General features: G+C 40.7%; 2 protein-coding genes across 2 annotated transcripts; both read left to right on the top strand.

Moving 5' to 3' along the window:
* The first annotated feature begins 1,082 nt into the window (after window positions 1–1,082).
* hsd17b2 (hydroxysteroid (17-beta) dehydrogenase 2) lies at window positions 1,083–15,897 on the top strand. The gene is made up of 5 exons (XM_033968330.2): window positions 1,083–1,311; window positions 7,295–7,507; window positions 11,037–11,222; window positions 13,194–13,331; window positions 13,793–15,897. The coding sequence occupies exons 1-5, from the start codon at window positions 1,128–1,130 to the stop codon at window positions 14,104–14,106; spliced, it is 1,035 nt and encodes a 344-aa protein (XP_033824221.1). The 5' UTR covers window positions 1,083–1,127; the 3' UTR covers window positions 14,107–15,897.
* A 1,608-nt stretch (window positions 15,898–17,505) lies between these two features.
* Window positions 17,506–21,576, top strand: snx20 (sorting nexin 20). Its single transcript, XM_033968328.2, has 4 exons — window positions 17,506–17,946; window positions 18,456–18,505; window positions 19,167–19,309; window positions 20,699–21,576. Exons 2-4 carry the CDS (start codon window positions 18,466–18,468, stop codon window positions 21,374–21,376), a joined length of 861 nt encoding a protein of 286 aa, XP_033824219.1. The 5' UTR covers window positions 17,506–17,946; window positions 18,456–18,465; the 3' UTR covers window positions 21,377–21,576.
* The last annotated feature ends 1,612 nt before the right edge of the window (window positions 21,577–23,188 follow it).

Below are 23,188 nucleotides of genomic sequence, written 5' to 3'. Positions count from 1 at the left end.
TTGCCTTGCACCTCTTGAGTAATATTATTCTGAAGTAACTGTTCTCTGACTTTAGCTTCATTTCATCTCCTTCTCCTCCAGAGACCTGACTCTGCACAAATTAAACATATTACATAGAATTGACTCTTGTTAGCTTCAAGCCTTATAATGTTGTTTCCTCCTCAAAAACATACCAGGAGCTGTGTTTTGTTTCATTCACACATGTTTGAGTGTATTATTGGTGTGTACATCTCCAAAGTTCAAAATCCTCTGTTTCATCTTGTGATGTTGTTGAGGAATCAGTCTTTTCTCTCGTGTTCGTTAGTTTCTGCTCATATAAAGAATACACTTAAAACAGAAATAAAGTCCAGAGAACTGACTTAATCAAATAGAAGAAAGTAGTACTTGTACAAATAGTGTGTTTGGTTATACTCAGGCAGAGACTGGAGGTTTTCTTTATAGTGGGTCTTGTGTAGAGCTCGCGCCTCTTCTTGCCTCGTCCTGATGTCACAGCATCCTTCCGGGCTGTTGTCAGGGTAACAGGCCATGACATCATCTCTATCATTATGTCTGGGCCTACTTAGTTTGCGATTAGATAGATTGGAATATCATGTATTTGACATATATCTGTGAGTCTCACAGCAGTGATCACAGTCCTTATCGTCACTTGACCTCAGGACAATCATGAACTATAACAGAGCTTATACAAAACAGCTAAGCACAGTTATTTATCCTAACAGTGTCACAAAGTGATAATTTACAGGTTAACAGCTGCACCTGTCTTAGTCTGTTGTTATCATGTTCACATAAACCCTTTCATAAACATAAACATAAACCTGAATGAAAATAAAAACACAAAAACACATATTTCTAGCTTTATTTAAGATGTATTTAATGTTTAGTATCGGTGCTGTTAGTTATCTGGCCTGTTCATAATAAGGGACTTGTTGATCTCGTTGCTAGTGGCCTACATCTCCTCTGGGTGTGTGCGCGGTCACACGCTCTTTTGTCACGAGCTCGTGTTTCTGCCCCGGTGTCTCGTGCGGAGGGCGTGGCCATTGAGCGCGCGCGGGGGTGGCACATGTACCTGGGCGCTCAGGTGTGGGTGCGCCAGTGTGCGTCAGTGAGCCAGTCTGCCAGTCCCTGTCATGGAGCGTGTGCTGCTGCTGACGGTGTGCGTGGCCACGGGCCTGTTCGCGTGCTCGTGGGGGTCATACAGCGCGGGGGCAGGCGTCCTGGCTGCGGCGGCTTTCATCTTAGGTGCGCTCTGGACACGCGCGTGGGGCAAAGAGGAGAGGCTGCCCTGCGCCGGGAGAGCCGTGCTCATCACAGGTCAGTCCCCCCCCCCCCCCCCTATAACTATAACACTAGGTCTATAACTCTAAAATATGTAGGAAAATCTTAAAGGGGCTGTGTGTATCCTGCCTCTTTTAAAAAGTTACTACAATCACAACTGAAACTGATTCACCAGAGGCTTAACCTGCGGATAGAGACACATACAAGTGTGAGCTGAACTGCAGAGGCTGCACTAGCACTGATTCATCGGCTGCAGAGGTCCTGGGGTTTAGGTAGAGACCATTCAGATCAGAAAGAGGCATTTTATTTTTTAAAACAACTGTATGTCAGCTTAGAAACTGGCAACCCAAATGAGAGAGTCATGTGGGGCTTATTCTGCTTCCTGATTGGATAACTAGATAAACAATAAGAATGCATCAGCATTGTATTTGTTATCAGTAAAACCTATATTTGATTTAACACGTTTAAGTCGTATCTGGGGACACAGTTAGGTCATGTTTATGGATTTAACATGAACATCTTACATACAGGTCCTTTAAAGGGGCACTGGTCTGTCTGACAGCTCATCTTCATGGAGCTCTTATTGCTTAAGAATGTTTCATTGTATATCATTGAACTTGTATCTGTCTCCATGACAACAGCAGGCAGGTACAGGTCTGATCTGTGCAAGAAATGTAACAATACTGTATTTTTGTTCAGTCAAAATACAGATAATTGAATAAATGTGAGGCAGATCTGTGTGAATCACTCCGCAATAACATCACAAGCAGGTGGTGGACCCTCCCAGAAAAGTTCTGTAGTGTACCTTTAGAAATAAACAATGCGTGTGCATAGGCCCACAGGAGTTAGGAGAAATAGTTAGCCGGCACAAAAATGCAAATACAAAATGACACAGCACAGATTGATTTGACAGTCACAGGTCTAATCTAATCAGTATTATCACTCCTGCACTCCACCACCAAACTGGCTCTGTGCACAACACCCAGTAACCTGACTGTCAGCGTCACAACCTCCTGTCCAGTTTTATGTCTATGAGGTATTTGCAGAGTCAAGCGAAAATGAATAAATATTTACAGATGAGGCAGTGGACAGAGAGCTACGGGTGGATGTCACTAACATGTTAAACACCACAAATAAAATGAATACTTCACCAGAGGACACTTCTGTGTTTAGAAAGATGTTTGTGTCTCTATGCTAACGCTAATACTAATTTTGAGGTATACAGTGGTATCTGGCTAAATCGCGGTTCACCGTTCACAGTCTCGCTGTTTTTCATATTTTTGTGCAATTTTGCACGATTTTTTACAACGCATGAACATGCATTGTGTTCTGCGTCCTGATTGGCCAAGGTACTGTAGACCATTGTCAATCAATCTCCTTCGTGCCGCGTCTTCTGTACAGTACAAAATGTGTTCAGCTTGTCAAATTTACATAAATGTTTGATCGACACTACTGCGGGGCAGCACCAGGATGAAGAGGCACATTAGAGGAACTGCGAAATACACTTGAGTCACAATTTATTAATTAAACTGGAGAGAAATGTGAGAAAATGTTAATGCCTGTCTGAGAAAAGTGTAAAGTGTGTCGAACGTGGTCCCGCGATAAACGAGGGACCAGTGTAAATATTAAACCAACACCATACACTGAAGTAATCTACATTTAAAAACAATCAGGTAGTCTTTATTTTAATTTGAATTTTTATCAATTGTTTATTTTATGTTTTATGCTTTTAATAATAATTAGCATAAGGTTTGACACAGCAAGCTAGTTAGTGTGCTGCTGAGCCTATACTATAGTACTGCTGCTGCTACTTGGCCTACATAATAATTACCTCTCCAGTGACTCATCAGATTACTGTGTGTGATATAAGATTAGAGCTCATATGTTATGATGGAAACAAGCCCACAAAATTATGATTATATTATATAATCATTTAGATCAAACAGAGATTACAGGAATGCCCATAGCCTGTATAAAGAAGTGAACTAAGGGAGTGTGACGTCAGCCATAGTGTTCTCGTTAGTGCCAAATGAAGTGAAGCTCATTGAAGTTCACAGTTTTCGGAGACAATTTCCAGCCGAGTTCCATATTTGGAATTCCAACCTTGAGTATCATAGCAACCAAAGAGCCAATCCGGAGGAACGCTGTTGAAGGCCCTTCCCTTAGCAACACTGTCAATCAAACCTGTTAACGCTTGAGGACACAAGGCACCTCATTTGTCTGTTATTGATGTTCATACCTTGATTTACCAGGATCATGTAGAGTTAAAACAAACATGTTAACACCAAAATGACGAGTCTGACAGCAGCAGTTATAGAGAGATGGGCCACTGTTTTTCAAAAGTCGATGGAGCTGGAGGCACACTTATGATCACTTACTATTTGGAACACAGCTGGTTAGCTATGTCCATTCCTATGGAAGTACCAAGTGAATGACATTTTCTGTAATGTTAACGGTAATTTTTCTGGTGGATACCGTGCCATACTGTGGAACATGGCATTAAAGTGGCATAGAAAAAACTCTCTGGATTTTGGATGGAGTTTCCTGTGTTGACGACATAGAGGGATTCTGTTTTACAACTCAGAGCTACTTCCTGTATTTTTGTAGTTTTCTTCTCAACTTTTTTCCCCACAAACTGCCTCTTAACTGATGTAAAACTCTGATTAATATTTAGCATAGGTTCTCTCGACCAAACCAAGTCAGAGTAAAAAAAGCATGAAAACCTGCCAGATGGACTTCAAACATCTATCTTGTATTATTCAAATACATGGTTATTGCTCAAAACCATTTACAAAAACACATTCTTACTGTGAGCAGGCTCAGCTCCGCATATCTGGCCTGTAACTTGACCTGGTGGTGCTGTCTGCTTGTCTCCATGGAGATAGATAGGTTTGAAGATAGTTTTTCAGTTGGGATTTATTAGAGTTTAAGGGAGGCGACAAGAGCTAATAGAAGCCTTTCCAAATAAAAAGTGAGCATGGGCGCGCTTCCGGCTCCAACAACTGTGGCTCTAGTTCATTTTCTATTGAAAAACTGTGGCCCTTCTCTCTGTAACTGCTGCAGTGAGCCTCATTATTTTGTTCTTAAAATGTTCATATTAACTTGCTTCCATGATCATGTGATTTTTATTTCACTATTGTATCTGTAAATCAAGATATGAATATTAATAACAAACAAATTGGGTGCCTTCTTTCCCCGAGGTTGCTCCCCTTAGTGTTAGCAACAGATTTGGTTGACAGTGTTGCTACGCACCACTTCTTTATACAGACTATGGTGGAAACACAGTTCCTTTCATGTTCACATGACATGGAGTGAATCTTTTACGTTGACCTTACTAGCAGCAGAGTGGAAACGACCTTAGACTCTGGTGTGTTTGGAAGCTCCTGTTGTTTTGGTTTGATTTGTTGTTTATTTTGTGGTAAAAAGCTTTGACCTTATGTTCTCTGAGAGATGAGAGTCAGAGCAGAGATGCAGCAGAATGCACAGAAGGCTGTAAATTCTGTTTACCTTGGGTGTAATCTGTAACTGAATGTAATTCAGTGCAATTTATTTTTGTAAATCACAACACCAGTTGCCTCTTAGGGATGAACATGATAATTGTTCTAAGCAACAGAGAGTTAGAAAATCAACAGTGAAACAGAAACAGACAAGCAAATTAATCAACAGAAAACAAGCAAATGGATAACTGTCCCAGAACATCCCCTGCCCTTCTCAGCAAGGAAAAACAAAAAAATAAAACAGTGGGAAAAAGGGAAACCTTGAGGAGAACCACAGTGAAGGAGAGACCCACATCCATGGATGGGCAGCTGCAGATGTGTCCAGGACTAATGTGGATCCATTTGCAGATAGAGTTCAAGTCAGTAGGGACAGAGCCCACTCAACTAGGGGACAGAGGGAGGCCCACCCATGGCAGGACAGGAGCCAGGCACCGGCTCATCCAGCCAGGCGAGGGAAGGGACTGTCCAGGTCCACGGAACAGGATCAGGGCACAGGAGGATCCAGTCATCACCAGGTGGTCAGTGGGAGGGCATCTGAAACAGTTGCACTCCCCAGAGTGGGGTGGGACAGGGAACAACATGTGAATAGCAATGAATGAACTCCAGATGAACTGAATAGTGAATGCTGTTGACAGGGAAAATAGGAGGAAACAGAGGATAGTGCTCAGGTTACCATACTTCCCCCAGCATAGCTATCCCTATGCAGCGTAACCACAGTTGTACGATTTATTTCTGCACCCAGCTGGCCTGGCCATAAGCTAATTCAAAGAGGAACATTTTAAGCCTGGTCTTAAATGTAGAGACTGTGGGGGACCTCTTTAACATGAGCAGGATCTGATTCCATAACACAGGAGCTTGGAAAGTGAAAGCTCTCCCTCCTACTGTGCTTTTAGACACTCGAGGAACCACCAGTAGCCTAGCATTTTGAGAGCACTCTGTTTGGATGATATGGCACTATAGCATCTTGCAAATACAATGGGGCCATGCCCTTTAAGGCTTTATATGTCAGAAGGAAGACTTTGATTGCAATACTAAACACAACAGGAAGCCAGTGAAGGGACTCCAGCATTGGGTGCCATGCTCTCTTCTTTTACTTCCTGTTAAGAGCCTGGCTGCTGCTTTTGAACTAGCTGAAAACTTTTTATAGAGTTTTTAAGGCACGATAAGATAAGGTAAAGGATAAGGTCACATGATCATAACTTGGAATTGTGTCGTTGGGCAATAGAGGCTGTGCAAATGAAGTCACAACATTCTGAATGTTTATAATGAATAATAACATTAGTGTCAATGGTGGGGACATGGTCTTCTGTAAAAGCTCCAAACTCTAAAAGGTGACAGAGTTTAAGAACAAATATAAAATTCTACAACTCTGAGAAATATTTAGTTAGTATCTGACAACTAAAACAAGAAAATGGAGTAAACAGTAGAAACGTAGAGAACAGCTATACCACAGGTCACTGCAGACACACTCACACCAATCACTGACAGACTCATGAACTCAACTGCTCTCTCCTTAAATCACATGACATGAGTCTGTGTGTGGAGAAGACTCATTAGCTAAGTGCTGCACAGTCATGGCACCAACAGAGAAACTACTTTCAGTTTCCATTTTGCCACATATATATATGTATGTATGTATATATGTATGTATGTATGTATGTATGTATATATATATATATATATATATATATATATATATATATATATACAGTGAGGCGACGCTGTCAATCAAACCTAACCCTAATGGGAGTGACCTTGGGGGAGAAGGTGCCTGATTTGTCTCTTATTAATGTTTATATCTTTATTTAAGGACATAATACTGAAATAAAAATACCTGTATGATGTAGAGTGAGTTAATATGAACATTTTAAGACCAAATAGACAAATTTGACAGCAGCAGTTACAGAGAGAGGAATGACAGTTTTTTTCAATGTGAAGTGAATTGATGTCAGAGTCGATGGTGCCAGCTCATCCTGGCTCTCTTCCTATTTGGAACGCTGTGGCTAGCAGGTTAGCAATGTCCATTATATACACAGTCTATGTGCATAACCTCTACTGAAAGAGTTCATGTTCTTGAACTTGCTGATGTCTTAGTTTCAGATGGAGGATGGGGCCTATATAACTCTATATAACTCTACATAACTCTATGGGAGATACATTGTTTTTGAAAGAACTCTCCAGACTTCTACTCCACAAATGTTGAACCTTCTCATCATTAGTTTAGGATCGGCTCGACAAACTTGTCATATCTTATGGCTTAAAGTCCTTTGACAATACTCACGTCTTTGGGGCTGACTAATGGCTCCACTTTCTGAAGATATTGTGAAAAAATGATGTGACTTGTTTATTTAAACTGACTGAGAAGATGCAGAACCTGCCAGTTTTTGTTTCATGTGAATAGGCCCAGAAATGACAGAGATATTAACTATAAACCAGGTCCACACGTCTGACCTGTCTCCAGCTCAGGTTAAACTATAAGGATCCTACAGTGTTGTGACCTTCTTTCCCCTCTGTCTCTGCAGGCTGTGATTCCGGGTTTGGTCACGGCTTGGCTCTGCGCCTCAGTGGGCTCGGAATGCAGGTTTTCGCTGGAGTCTTGGATAGTGAAGGCGACGGAGCAAAGAAGCTGAAAGAATGGGACCCTGAACGCATCGCAGTTTTACAGATGGACGTGACCAACCCTGAACATATCGCACAGGTTAAAGAGACCATAAACAAACGGCTTGGACAAAAAGGTACGTTTAAACTAGCGTGTGACTGCAGCAGAGTGCTTAGCCTTGGAATGGGGGTAGTTAAAAAAAAATAAAAAATTTACTTTTACTCCTAATTGAGTAATATGTTGTACAGTGTGACCATAGACTGTATAAAGAAATGGACTAAGTGAGTGTGACGTCACCCATAGCTCCAGTCAAATGAAGCTCATCCAGGCTAGAGCAGTTATAGGGGCCAATTTGGAGCTGTGTTCCATATTTGGAACTCTGACCGCGATTATCACAGGAACCTGCTCACATCGCTGGTTTAGCAGGGAGCGGACACTTAGCAATGCTGTAAATCAAACTTGTACCTGTTTCCTAATTCTAGCAGGAGTGACCTCGGGGGAAAGAAGTCTGTTATCAATGTTCATATCATGATTTACAGACACAATAGTGACATAAAAATACCAGGATCATGTAGAACGGGTTAATATGGACATTTTAAGACCAAAGTGATGAGTCTGACAGCAGCAGTTACAAAAAAAGGGGCCACAGTTTTTCAATAAAAGTGAATGGGAGCCAGAGTCGATAGAGCCAGAAGCACGCCCATGATAGCACATTAGCTATATCCATAGTCTATGATTGTTCAGTGTAACAGTACTCTTACTTGAGTACTACTTTGTACTTTTACTTGAGTAATATTAATTTGAAGTAACATTAATCTTACTTCAGTTAAATCTTTGACTACCCTACCGTCCTCTGCCCGTCTTTACCACAGGTTGTAGAACTCTCTGTCCTTTATATAACTTTTGGTAAGAACAGGTTGTACTGATCCTACTAATTATAGGGTTTAAGTCATAAATCTTTGTTTACAGAAGCAGAAGGACCTGTCTATTCATAACTTTACGAGCTGTCATTAAAATCATGATTAGCCTTGTTAGCATTGGTTGCTCAGGGCCAATCAAATCTGTCAACAGGTTCAAGTTTGGGATGTAATTAGTGAAAGAAATATACAAGAAAACACATTATTCAGTGGGCATAATCTGCTGTGAGACCGGATTAGAAAAATAAATCAATCAATCAATCAGTCAATCATTTTAACTGCTCTAACAAAGTGCTCACATGCATAATTTTATTTCTCAGCTTTGGAATGTTCCACAGTGGGACATTAAAGTTATCTATCTGAATGAAGAAACAGTTAAAGTGCATACGACAGGTTTTCATGTTTTTTTTTACTGTGACTTGGTTTGGTGGATAGTACCTGTGCTAAATATTTATTATAGTTTTACATCAGTTAAGTGCATAGACTCTATATTTAGTCAACTGAGGGATTATCTAGAGGGCCATGACATCCTTGAAGTGTTTCAGTCTGGCTTCAGATCAAGGCACAGTACTGAGACCGCATTATTGAGGGTTTTTAATGACTGCAGCATTCTGTTGGTATACAAGGGTGTGCACTCGAATGGTTTAAGTCCTACCTAACAGATAGACAATTCTGTGTCCATATTGCAGCCACTGAATTCTCTGCTGCTGCCCCTCTCACTTGTGGAGTACCCCAAGGCTCCATTCTTGGGCCACTTCTCTTTTCTTTGTATCTCCTTCCTCTTGGGTCAATTTTTTGCAAGCATGGCATTTCGTTTCATTTTTATGCGGATGATGCACAAATTTACATGCCGCTTAAGAAGGAAAATTCCTACAGTGCTAAAACTCTCAGAGACTGTGTTGAGGAAATCAAAAATCGGATATCCTTAAACTTGCTGTTCTTAAATGACAAAAAAACTGAAATTGTAGTGTTTGGGCCTAGTGAGGCAAACACCTTTAGTACTGATCTTGGCACTCTTGCTCAATATTTGAAACCTGTTGTGACAAATCTTGGTGTGAGGCTGGATAATGATTTAAAACTTGATGTCCAGATAAGCGCTGTTGTCAAAACTAGCTTTTTTCAAATTCGTCAACTCGCGAAAGTCAAGCCTGTCCTGTCACAGCATCATTTTGAGATTTTAATTCATGCTTTTATCACCAATTGTTTGGATTACTGTAATGCTCTTTATATTGGTCTGAACCAAACTTCTGTCGCACGTCTCCAACTTGTTCAAAATGCAGCTGCTCGCCTTTTAACTGGTACAAAAAAACGGGAACACATTACTCCTGTTTTGATGTCCCTACATTGGCTCCCTGTCTCTCATCGAATTGATTTTAAAATTCTTTTATTTGTCTTTAAATGCCTCCACGGCCTCGCCCCACAATATCTGTCCGACCTGCTTCATCCCTATGCTCCTCCTCGCTCACTCAAGTCTGCAGATCATTCACTGTTGATGGTCCCCAAAATGAGGAGGAAACTTCGTGGGGACCGGGCCTTCTCTGTGGCTGTTCCCAAACTGTGGAACGCGTTGCCCTTGCACCTTAGACAGGCTGAGTCACTCTCTACTTTTAAATCAGTTCTTAAAACACACTTTTTTTCTTTAGCTTTTCACTGATATGTTGACTTTTATAGTGTACAGTTTGTAGTTATTTATTTGTATGTTTGTCATTTATCCATGTTTTTTAGAAATAAAGTTGGATTGGATTGGATTGGATTTAAATGGACGTAGCTAACCTGCTAGCTGCCATGTTCCAAATAAGAAGTGATCACGGGCTGCTCCTGCAGCTCCTTTGACTCTGGCTCCAATTCACTTTACTTGAAGAACTGTCGCTCCTCTCGCTGTAACTGCTGCTGTCAGACTCGCCAATTTGGTCTTAAAATCTTCATATTAACCCGCTTTACATGATCCTGATGTTTTTATTTCAATATTGCATCCTCGATGAGCCTCAAAGAGCTTCATTTGACTGGATCCACACACTCACACACACTCCACACTCACTTAGTAGTAAAACCCCGACAAAACAGTCACTCCATAAGAGAATGTATCAACACTCGTAAGAGCAGCTCAGGACCCCAATCTTTTGTGCATCTCCATGTCAAAGCCACTAACCACTCCTTTGAAGATGGTGAGGTACCGATCTTAGTCAAAGAAAAGGAACAGTTTGAAAGGGGAGTTAAAGAGGCAATTTTTGAAAGACAATCCTTCTTTGAATAGGAATGGGGGCCTTAGACATCATCATCTATCTCCTCTATCTCCTCAGACTCAAATCAAAACAAGAAAAACAATAGTGCTAGCCAGTGTGGTAATAGGTATGAGAACACCCATTAGAGGCCTGATTGATTATGCAAAATATGGCTCAGGCACAGTGCACACTTAGTAGCTCAATAGACCTAGCCAACAAACAGAAACTGTAAACAAACAGGTGTGTTAGTTTCAGTGTAGTTAGCTCCTCCCTTCAGACAGATATAAGGCAGTGTCCAGTAGTAATCTGACCAGAACTGAAAGTGAGCACTCCAACAACTTTTTGTCTTGCTGACAGATTTTTCACCACAATGTTGAAAATGACAAAAAACCAGATAAGATTTTGAGATAAAAAAATAAAATGAAATGAACAACTTTCAAGCAATACAAGTAGTCAAACCTGTCATACATTTAAATTATGGTCAGATTGATATAATTATGACCCTTGACCCCTCCTCTTGTTGCAGGCCTGTGGGGGCTGGTGAACAATGCGGGGCTTCTTTTGTGCCCCGTCGACGCAGAGCTCCAGTCCACTTCTTCTCTCCGGCGTCTGATGGAGGTGAACTTCCTGTCAGCTGTTACCGTGACACAGACGTTCCTCCCTCTGATCAGAAAAGCCAAAGGAAGGGTGGTCGGTGTGTCCAGTCTAGCAGGTAAGAGCAATAACATACCTGGAGTTGTTTGTTTTATTCACACGTTTGAGAAATCATTAGTCTGTCTACATCTCCAAAGCCCAAAATGCTCTGTTCCACCTTGTGATGTCATGAAGTAGTAGTTTTCATGTTAACAGCTCCTTTTACCTTTAGTTCAGTAGAGATGGGCAATTCCAGGGCTTAAATGATCCAAATGTGAAAGTGTGTGGAGTTTAAAAACACAGTGGAGCACTTACTGCTTTACCACATGACATCACAAGGTGGAACAAAGTGTTTTCAGTTTGAGAGAAGAACTCAACCTAAATGTGCAGCGTTTGTGGGTTAAACATGGGTGAATGAAACAAAACACAACTCCAGGTCTGTTTGTGATGAGGAAACAACATTATAGCATTGAAAATAGTGTAATATGGGCCCTTTAAAGACAACAAGTATGCTTTAAAACATATTATAACAGCATTCCCTCATCATTATCTTTAAGTAAAAATCTAATCAAAATGTATTCATAGAGCACATTTAAAACAGGGACACGCATGGTCCACCTGTATCAAAACAAATATGGCTGCTTATGAGGAAAAAAGAAAGAAAAAAAAAATATCACAGTGGACTGAAAAACATGGAGGATTACTGCAGAAGACAGAAGCTCTAAACTCTGTTCAGCTGAGAGGAGAGGAATGTAATTTTGTTCTAAACGATGAGGGACCAATGAGCTGCTTCGTTTCATATGTATCACTGAAATAAACAAATCTAATTGGACAATCATGTTTGGTTCTGGTTTGAGGCGCGATGGAGGAGGTGAGGACTAGACTGATATCCCTCTGTATAAAAAAATACAGACAGCAATTAGTGTGGATTTGACTCCAGTGGTTTAGCAGGAAATGGGTGCTTAGCAACGCTGTCAATCAAACCTGTTTCTGTCGCTAGCGGGCGCGACCTCAGGGAAAGAAGACACCTGATTTTTCTGGTGTTAATGTTCACATCTTGATTTACTGACACAAAAGTGAAATAAAAACACCAGGATCATGTGGAGCGGGTTAATACAAACATTTACTTCCTGTTTGGAACGTGCTGGCTAGCATGTTAGCCATTTCCATGTATGTATACAGTCTATGGTTTGGACGTGTACTCACTCGTTTTAGGTCAGCAGCGATGATGAATGACGGCATAAATAAATAAAATGTATTATTATTATTATTATTTTTGTCCAGTTTACAGATTTTACATTTTGTTTTTACTAACTTAGTATGAGCACCTGAAAGCCTCGTAGTACCCCGTTCACATCTATTCTTTGACCTTTGACCTGCTGTAGACTAGGACAAGATGACTTGAATTTGGTTAATTAGCACACTCATATTCCTCTCTGCATGCGAATTTAGTGAGTACAGTGCTGTGAAAATGTATTTGCCCCCTTTCTGATTTCTTACTTTTTTACATGTGTCACACTTAACTGTTTCAGATCATCAAACAAATGTAAAATATTAAACAAAGATAACACAAGTAAACATAAAATGTATTTTATTTGTTAAGAGAAAAATACTATCCAAACCTATATGATACTGTGTGAAAAAGTAATTGCCCCCCTTGTTAAATGAGGTAACTGTGATTAATCGTATTATTGAGGAAAGCTGAGTTAAATTTCATAGCCACACCCAGGCCTGATACTGCCAGATCCTTTAAGGACTAAACCAGGACTCAACCAGCACTAAACCAGGACTAAACAAAGAATAAACCAGTTCTGTTGTAGGAGCGGTCCAAAAGTGATTGTCTGACAATACAATTAAATATGCAGTGTGTAACTTTCCTTATGTGTGTTTGTGTTTGTCTATTTGTGTGTTGGTGCTTTTGTTTGTTTTCTGTGTTTATGCGGTTGTGTGCTTTTGTGTGTCTCTGTTTGTGTGTGTGTTTTCTGTGTGTATTTGTTTTTGTGTGTATGTCTGTTTGCGTGCTTGTGTTTGTTTGTGTGTCTGTGTTTAGGAGAGGTGCCGATGCCTCTTTTGTCTGCCTACTCTGCGTCTAAAGCAGCTCTGGCCTGCTTCTGCAGAGTGCTCAGACTGGAGATGCTCCAGTGGGGAGTCCATGTGGCCGTCATCCAACCATCGGGATTCAAGACAAGTATGGAACTTTTGATAGAACCAATAATGCTAATACTGATACTACTGCTACTACTACTACTGACACTACGACCACTAGTAGTTATACTGAGAGAGTCCACCTGGCCTTCATCCAACCATCAGGCAGGGACAAGTATGGGACCTTTAAAACAATCACTGATACTAATAATGTTACTATTAGTACTACTACAGCTACTTCTGTTATTATGCATTTAATACCAGTCCTTTACAAAGCCAAGTAATGTCTCATATTGGCGCTTTAATACCAATGAGTGGTAGAGCGTTCATCCACACACCTGAAAGGGAGTCACTGGTGGTGGGAGGGGTTGATGCCCCAGAACAGCTGTGGCTACCACCACCACGTTTGGAGTGATTAAATACTGACTATAGTGTAGCGCCTGTAAAGCTCATTATTAATAAAACAACATTCACATGTATAAATTAAGTGTTCTTTCTGCTCAGAGATCTTTGGCAGCAGTGATGATGTGTCCCGGTACAGAGAGGAGCTGCTCTCTCACACGTCCCCCGAGCTCCTCCAGGACTATGGTCAGGACTACATCTCCAGTCTGCCCTCCGTGCTGGACACCATGTCCCAGGCAACGAAGCAGGACATGTCCCCTGTGCTGGACTGTATAGAGCACGCTCTTCTGTCCACACATCCCAGACCACTCTACTGCCCCGGCAAGTCCGCCTGGCTTCTCCCCTTCCTCTACACGCACCTGCCCACTGCCACCTTTGACAGGTTCACCGTGCGGGTTAGAAACATTCAGAAGTGACACCTGTCGCCCCTGGTCCTGCAGAACTAAAGTCCAACTGTTGCTCCAGAACTGAACTCCACCTGTCGCTCTGCAGAAGTGAATTACACCTGTCGCTCTGCAGAAGTGAATTACACCTGTCGATTTGCCAAAACTGAACTATGAGAATATTGTGTAAAATGCAAAACCAGTTTGGCTGCCTGGCAAATCCAGACTGATCTGCATTTTTTTATACAGAGGCATCTGGTCACCACTCCCTCTGTCGCATCTCAAGTCAGAACCAAACATGGTTTATCAATGATCGTCCAATCTGATTTGTTTATTTCAGTGACACATGTGAAATGAAGGAGCTCATTGGTCACACATTGTTTTGAACAAAATGACATTTCTCTCCCATCAGATGAACAGAGTTTAGTTCTTCTCTCTTTGATTCTGCAGAAATCCTACATGTTTTTCAGTCCTCTGTGAGCTTTTTTCCCTTTTATTTTTCCACGTAAGCAGTCATATTTGTTTTGATATGGATGGACCATGCATGTCTCTGATTGGCTAATACTTTTCATCTGAACAAATGGGGCCAAACAGAACTAGCCGGTGGTGTCTGAAAAGGTCTTACTCAGGGAAAAACTTTGTGTTTTTTTTACACTGCACTCTACTAACATGAGCTGTCCACTGGAGTTTTGACCACTTTAAGACTAAACTAGGACCAAACCAGGTCTAAACTACTACTAAAATACTAAAACAGGTCTAAACTAGGACTAAACCAGGACTAAACTAAGAATAAACTGGGACTAAAGCAGGTCTAAACCAGGATTAAACAAGGTCTGAACCAGGAGTAAATCAGGACTAAATCAGAAATAATCCAGGACTAAACCGGGACTAATGGTGAATTTTTTTTTTAGAAATTTGTCAATTTTCAAAAAACTTGGTTCATAATAAATACATTTTTCAAAAAATAAATAAAGGTTAAATTTTCTTCAGTAGTAAATCTTGTTTGAGTTGGTGCTGCACCTGATTTTTATCAATTTACAAACATGAAAAACAACTGATTCATTTTAACCAGTTTGCAGTGGTCCAAAGTTTTTCTTCACTTACCTTATGCATTCTGAACATCCTAATTATTCATCATGATGAGTTTATAAGCTGAGAATTTCACCATGATGGTAAGGCTAACAACAACTAGAACACTAACATGCACTTACTGATTCTCGGACAATAAAACTATAATCTGATGCAGACAGTTCACACTTATTTTGACCTGAAGAGCTGCTTATACAGTATATCTGCACTGGGGCAAGACACATTTTGCTTAAATACACGGGGAAAAATTGTGTAGAGGCTCTTTAAAAAAATTAATTATTAAACTATGCTCCCAAATTAAAAATTCAACTTCATAGCTGAGGTCACGGTGACTGTCGTAACATGAAATAACACATAGACATGGTAATACTTTTGAATAGCTATCTGACTGTGAGCTGCCTGAACCTGCTCCGAGAGAATGATTCACAGAACACTGCAAACCGAAACAAAATGCTTCAATGAGCATCAAGAACAGCAAGTGTTCGCCAAGAATTCCAACCATGAATGAGCACCTGCACCGGCCTCTAGGGAACAGGGCGGAATTCTGTGGTGGAACTTTTATTAACTGTCAGAATGAAGATTTATTCGTGTTTAATATTTGTGTAATTACAGAGCACACTTAACCACATGAAACTACATGTCTTCTCTATCTGAATAAATAACATTTTTAGATTTTGGCTAATGCTTTTCTCTGAACATTTACATCCAAAAAATTGCAGATTTCCCCCAAAATTTCGAACCTGTTGCTGTGTCCTTGGGCAAGATACTTCGCCCACATCACCTATATGAATGTGACGTGTGAGTGTTGGTGGTGGTGGGAGGAGTCGATGGTGCAGATTGGCACCTTCATTTGTGTCTGTCTCAGGGGACAGGTTCTGTCCTTATTTAACCTAAACCAGAAACAAGTTCTGGTTTTGAAAAGACAAAACAAACATGAACAGGAATGTCCCGTCTTAACATTGTTATGTAGCTGTTATGAACAAAGGTGCATGTCTTTTGACCTCAGGCCTGGCTGGGGCAGTACTTTGTCTCTTGGCTGGTCTGGGAGCTGGAGGAAGTGTCTGGGGAGAGACACAATATAAAAAACAAATCAAACTCCTAAACAGGCCCACAAAAGTTCGCATTGATCACAGACTCCTGAATATGTGCTGTTTAAATCCATTTTGTATTTTTTCTTGCATTTTAACAGTACTATTGTGTGTATTGTGTCATCATGGTAACTGCTGAACATTCCGCCATAGAAATACTTGTAGATCACCCCCAGTGTGGCGTCACTGCAAATTATCAATAGATCAAATGTCATTTTTTTATTTCTTCAACCAAACTCAGGAGTCTGAGTGGAGTAATAATACAGCTGAAGAAACACTAAATGAATACATTTTTTTCTGGATACATTTCCTCCATCACCATAAAACATGCACAATTTCTCCAACTAGTCCTGATCAGGATCCTGGTTCACACCTGGTTCACACCTGGTTTAGACCTGGTTCAGACCTGGTTTAGACCTGGTTCAGACCTGGTTCAGACTGGGTTTAGACCTGGTTCAGACCTGGTTTAGACCTGGTTCAGACCTGGTTCAGACTGGGTTTAGACCTGGTTCAGACCTGGTTTAGACCTGGTTCAGACCTGGTTCAGACTGGGTTCAGACCTGGTTCAGACCTGGTTCAGACCTGGTTCAGACCTGGTTCAGACCTGGTTCAGACCTGGTTCAGACCGGGTTTAGATCTGCGGTCCTGGGGTCTCGTTGAAACGTGTTGTGTGGAACATGAAGTTTCATAAACAGATGAGACACGGACAATATCGGTGTGTTTCAGTTTCCAGGATTGTCTTTCCTAAAAACAGTCTTCCTTAAACAGGAATGGGGGCCTGAGATATAATCTCTCACATATCTACAACTCCATCCTCAGACCCAAAGAAACAGCAACAAAAAGGCCATTTCAGGTTGAATAGGGTCGTTAAGACTGAAACTGGAGACAATAGCTGTTTACAGTTTCAGTGTAGTTAGCTCCTCCCTTCATAGTGATATAAGTCAATCTGACCAGAAATGAAGATGGATGAGCAGCGAAACTTCAGTCCTACAACGATTTGTCCAGTTGACAGATTTAAAACCCAATAACCAAAGACAAAAGTCAGGAGATTCTTTTTAAAAATGAACCATTTTCCAATTTTCCTCTGTCTGAAACTCTGTTACTCAAGTTAGACTTTATTCTGACCAGAAATAACTAATTTACTTGAAATAAAACAGGTGAGCTGATTCATGCTGTTAAACATGTCCCTCTCAAATAACATTACAGTCACAAGCTACTTGGCGTTAGCCAACAGTTTTTCCGTTAGTCACTCAAAAACAAAAAACTCAAAAACAGGACCATGAACTCTCAGACTGATCACAGGCTCCTGAAAATACGCTACTTAAAATTTGTATTTTTTCTTGAGTTTTCAGATGATCTTACAACTTTTTTGGTAGTTTTTGCTAATGTGTGCATTGTGTGACCATGGTAACGGCTAAACATTCCACCATAGGCATTCAGACAGAACACCCCCAGTGTGACGTTGCTGCAAAGTGTCAACATGTCCAGCTGAATCTTTTGCTTAATTTTGTTATTCAGTTGCTTTTTTTAGGTAGTTTCACTTCCTGGTTTTGTCAGAGAGAGTTCACTACAGGTTTGGCTGCTGTACACTTCCCCGTTCAGACACTTCTCTGCTCTCAGGAAAACACATTTTTGACTTGTAACTTTTTCATTTTGAACGGTTTTACCAAGAGAACCGACTTGGCATTTCTGTGAGGTAAGCCTGAGGTGAATGTGGGTGAATGCTGTCAGACTATGGGCCAGTGTAGTCTCTGCTCCAGGACTGAAAGTGACATTAAAGTTAACATCACAAGATTGGCCTGTTTTTTCAGTTTTTTTTGTAAACTTTATAACTTTACTTCCTGGTTGGACCCGCTCCCTGCTAAACCAGCAGTGCGGGTGGTAAGGGACCTTACCTTCATCAGCCTCGCTCTGGATTGGCTCTTTGGTTGCTATGATACTCACGATCGGAATTCCAAATATGGAACTGGGCTCCAAAGGCGCCCCTTTATCTGTAGCCTCCATGAGCCTCATTTGACCTGAGCTGAACGCTGACGTCACACTCACTCAGTCCACTTCTTTATACAGTCATGTATGTATGTATGTATGAATGCATGTGTCTCTGTGTGTGTGTCTAAACTGTGTGTGTGCCTGGATGTTACAAAATCCGGACTTTTCCTTTAAGGCAAAATGACAAAATGACTGTGGTGTAACATGTGTTTTCAGAACAGATGAAATGGCTCAAGAAGGAACAAGTGCAGAACACACTGATGCAGGTTTGAGGACAAAATACATGTTAAAATATGAATAATACTAATAATTATACTGCTACTACAACTACTACAGCTACTATTACTGCTACTACTACAACTATTGCTACTGCTACTACTACTGCTACTACTACTAGGTTACTACTGATATAAAATAAAATAAGTAACAAAAAAACAAAGGATTATGGATGAATTTCTTGTTATAAATAATGATGTGCCTCTAAATGTAATCTTTATTTAAAGCCATAGTATGTAACATTTTGCCAAAATGGACTTAAATAAAAGCATGTTTTCTTTTTGTTTTTGTTTTTTTTCATTTTACTTGTTTTTATGGGACTGAAAAACATAGAAAAACATTCATCCCTACTGTGAGCGTATCTCCACAAACCTGACTCTGGAGGAGCACCTCCTCCTGCTTGTTTCCATGGAAATGTTGTTCCTTTGGCTATAACATTCCACAGCATAGCATAAAATTGATCTATCTACATGGATAATGTTCCCAAGTATGGTTTTAATTTATATCCATGGAATCATACAGGTGACGTGCCACGTCCAGAAAGTTACATAGTGTAGCTTTAACATGTTTACTTGCATTACTTGAATGCTATGTGTTGTAATTAAACTGTACACAGTGTTAGTGTACACAGTCTGTCATGTTTCTGTTCAGGCCTGATGTGTCCCTGCTCCTCTCTAACCACCAAAGAGCTGCAGCAGAACTGGAGAGAGGAGAAGAGAAGAGAGCGCCCCCACTGGCTGCTGTTTGAACTGCCCTCATACAGAGTCAGAGAGACGGCCTTCAGCAAACACGTGGTCAGTCGATCATACTTATAATAATAATGCAATAGTCTCATATAGCTCTGGTCCAGGTTCTGGTCCTGGACTTTTCAGAGATTTTAATCATGTTATAGCAGGGGTTTTTTTTTCTCATTGAGCCTCTGATGTTGTATTTGGAGTGATTCATGTTTCAGTAATCTTTAATTGCTTATTTTCAAGATGTCATTTTGCCAATCGACCCCCGTTTTCACTTCCACTCACCCCCAATTCCTCCCGGTCTATGGTTAACTTCCCATAGAGCACTGGGCACATGTGTGAGCGTTAGTGATGGGACTTTCGGCTTTTATGCGATCCAAATCTTTTGGATCCGTTCATTTCAAAGAGCCGTTCAAAAGACTGGCTCTTTTAATATTTATTTATATGACAAAAGCCGATGTGAGAACTCGTTTTATCTACAAACTAATCACAGAGAGTGTTTACCCTTTGAAATGATGCATGATCTAAATAAACGTTTCAGTATAATAAAAATAATAATAATATTGATTTTTAAACTAACTGTATGATTATTATGATTTTGTGCTCATTGCGCCATTTGTTCTGCCTGGAATGTTCCACAGTTTGGCATTAAACAAAATCTACATCTATGTTGCATTTATTCAATTACAAATATCATTGCTCAAAAAAGTCTTGAAAAACATCCATTCTTATTATGAGCAGGGCTAAGGGGTAGATATGTTTAATGCCATACTGTGGAACATTCCAGGCAAAGCAAACATAGATATTGGCTGGTGTTGGACCCCCCCAACATAAAAGTTACACAGCTTTAAGTCTCCTCTTGTACCATCAGAATTCAGCAGCGGTGGATGAAGTAATAAATTTTGTTACTTAAGTAAAAGTACAGATACAGAGGTGAAAGTAACAGTGTCACATGAACAAATCTACTTAAGTAAAATTATTTAAGTACCTGTTTAAAAATGTAACTGATGTATTTCACACATTTCATTTGTTAGTAAATGTACTACCGGTAATACTGATTCAAAATGAAACCTACTTTTTTCAACAGTAACAATACAAATCAGTTTCTTAATTTTTCTCATGAATTTTGTGTATTTATTTTTGTTTGCTCGAAGTTGAAGCTTGAACTCAAAAAACTTAGCCAGGATGTTTCCACGAACATGGTAAAAATAACCCCTCAGATCATATGAAAAGTACTTTTTTACTTTTCAGTAAAGTTAAAAAATGTAGTGTCGTAGAAAGTACAGATACTGCTCTCAAATTAAGTGAAGTAAAAGTAAAAAGGATCCACTGTAAAAGTTACTTAAGTAAAGCACAGATACCTAAAAATTCTACTTAAGTACAGTACTTTACTACTTGTACTTGGTTACCTTCCACCACTGGATTTCAGTGTCTGTTTGTCTCTCTCAGGTTTACGATGTTGTGATCATGCGTTCCGGCAGCTTTGACTCTCACCGCGTCTCCATCGAGCGGCGCTACAGTGACTTCGCCAAACTCCACCAAACTCTGCTGCAAGAATTTCAAGAAGAACTCGACGAAATCCTGCTCCCGAGAAAAATCCTTACAGGGAATTTCAACCCGGAGTGTCTTCTGGAGCGACGGATAGCTCTACAAGACTACATCGCTAAACTCTATGCTAAAAGATGTGTACGCCACTCCGAACACTTTGCTAACTTTTTCACCGATCAGGAAATGAAAAAAGCTCATAATCTGCTTCGAGCTGGACAGTTTACACAGTGTTTAGCTCTGCTGCAGCTCGTGTTGGAGATCCAGGAGAAACTAGCTCCGTGGCAAAGCTCTACGTTGTCGGTGCACACGTTAGCGGCGTTAGCGGTTTGTCACAGAGACTTGGAGCAGCCGGAGCAGGCGTACGAAGCCGCACACCGAGCCCTGCCTGTGGTGAGAAGGTACCGGCTCACTGTGAAAGAGTACCACGCCCCTCTGCTGCAGATGCTGGTGGATTTGGGGTACTCTTTGGGGCGCCCCGTGGGTCAAATGCAGGAGGAGCTGATGGCGCTGAGAGAAGCAGAGAGAGGGAGGGTGGACACACGGTCGCTGAAGGAGATTGTGGTCCATAAGTTTGTTTGAAGGGATCGTGACCTGCCATGTTATAATGTTGTTTCTCCATCAAAAATGCACCTGGGGTTTTGTTTGATTTGCACATGTTAAAGAGGGGCTATCGTGCAAAAATCAATACTGGGCCCTTTTCGAACCCTCCTCACAGTTAGCTGTACGATCCTGTCGATTGTTCCGCCCACAAGCCTACGTCACTCATGCTCCCACGACAATTCTCCATAAATATATATATAAACATGATACAAAACTGTACACTACAACTTCACAAACCTGATGTGATGTGCAGTAGTTTCGGTAGTGGGATGCACGCTGATTGGGTTGTGATGGTGCTCTGAAGGGGGAGTGACTTAGCACAGAGAGCAAAGGCAGGGGAGACACAGAGGGTCAAAAACAAAACATGTTAATATGTTGTTTTGGGCAAATATAGCATTTTCAAAACAATAAAAGGAAACATGGTGATCTAAATATGTTATGTGTTACAGTTAATACCCCATAGAATTCAAATACCAGTCGTGGGTCAAATCTGGTTTAGACCTGGTTCAGTCATGGTTTAGTTGTGGTTTGGACCTGGTGCATGTTGGACTATTGCTGCCCTTTGTCACCGGTTCTGTTGTTTATCTTGACAGAGGCGTGATCATCTTGTTTTATTGTGTAGTCTCCCCTAAACTGATCCAGGAGCTAAATCGAGCCATACCGCTCTAGGGGCCGGTATTCCTCAGGGTCAAAGGGGGCGGTACAGTTCACTTTAGACTGTGGAGACACTTGTGGACTGTAACAATCCGCTCTAAAATTGAACCAAACGAAGCTCAACTTTTCTGTTAGAGGGTCCCCTCCCTCATGTAAATGCTGTTGCTTTGTTTAGAATGTTCCACAGTATGGCATTAATCGTATCTCTCCTGCAGTTATTCAATTACAGGTGTTTTATTGCTCCATGAGGACAGAAAAATATATTGCCATACTGTGGAACATTCCAGGTGAAGGGTATGTCAAGTAATAAAGCTTCTGAGTTGCATTACAAATACATATATCAAAAATATGGAATGCATATTGATTGAATAAAGTTTCTTAGGGGCATCACATATACATATATATCTTTTGATACTGAAATCATATAAGTTTTGAATATTATTATGTAATCACCATTTTTATACTGAATTCATATATCCTTTGAATGTTGTATCTTTTTGGAGGTCATCTAACAAGCACCATGTTTAAATTTGAACACCATGTACTAACACTGAAACTAGGTTAAAGGTAATCGTAAAACGTGAATTATGGAAGACAGTTGGTGCTTTGCAGAAACTCTTTTACCGAGTTAAGGCAACATTGTAGGAGGTGAATCATGTCGTTTGACAACTACCATGTTTATACTAGAGTTGGAGCATCTTGTACTAATACTGAAACTATGTCAAAGGCAACATTGTGTGATATGAATTGAGGGAAACTGTTGGGGTTGTGTAGACGCTCCTTTACAGGGCGGTCGGATGAGACTCAAGGCCGGAAAAATAGACTGGTGTAGCCCGGAGAGATGAGCGAGGCCGGAAGGAGGAACCTGGGCATCAACCTACTCAACATAATATTTGCATATTCATGTTGCATGTTACATTTCTATCTTACAGGGCCAGGGAAAGGCAGACAGACTGCCTGCTGCACACACGAGGGATAGATCATATGACCCCGGGTCCTGTATTAGATTGTAACTGTCAGGGGAATACAATTTTGAGATTTGAACTGATCGAATCCAGTCGTCATTTTGATAGAACACACCTAACACAGGCATCTCCATGGTGAAAAGCAAGTGGCAGACCCTCCACCAGAAATGTT

The sequence above is a fragment of the Periophthalmus magnuspinnatus genome, chromosome 6 (genome assembly GCF_009829125.3).
Source record: "Periophthalmus magnuspinnatus isolate fPerMag1 chromosome 6, fPerMag1.2.pri, whole genome shotgun sequence".
NCBI lineage: Eukaryota > Metazoa > Chordata > Actinopteri > Gobiiformes > Gobiidae > Periophthalmus > Periophthalmus magnuspinnatus.
Note: the sequence above shows the minus strand (reverse complement) of the source record. Positions and strands in the feature narration are given on the sequence as shown.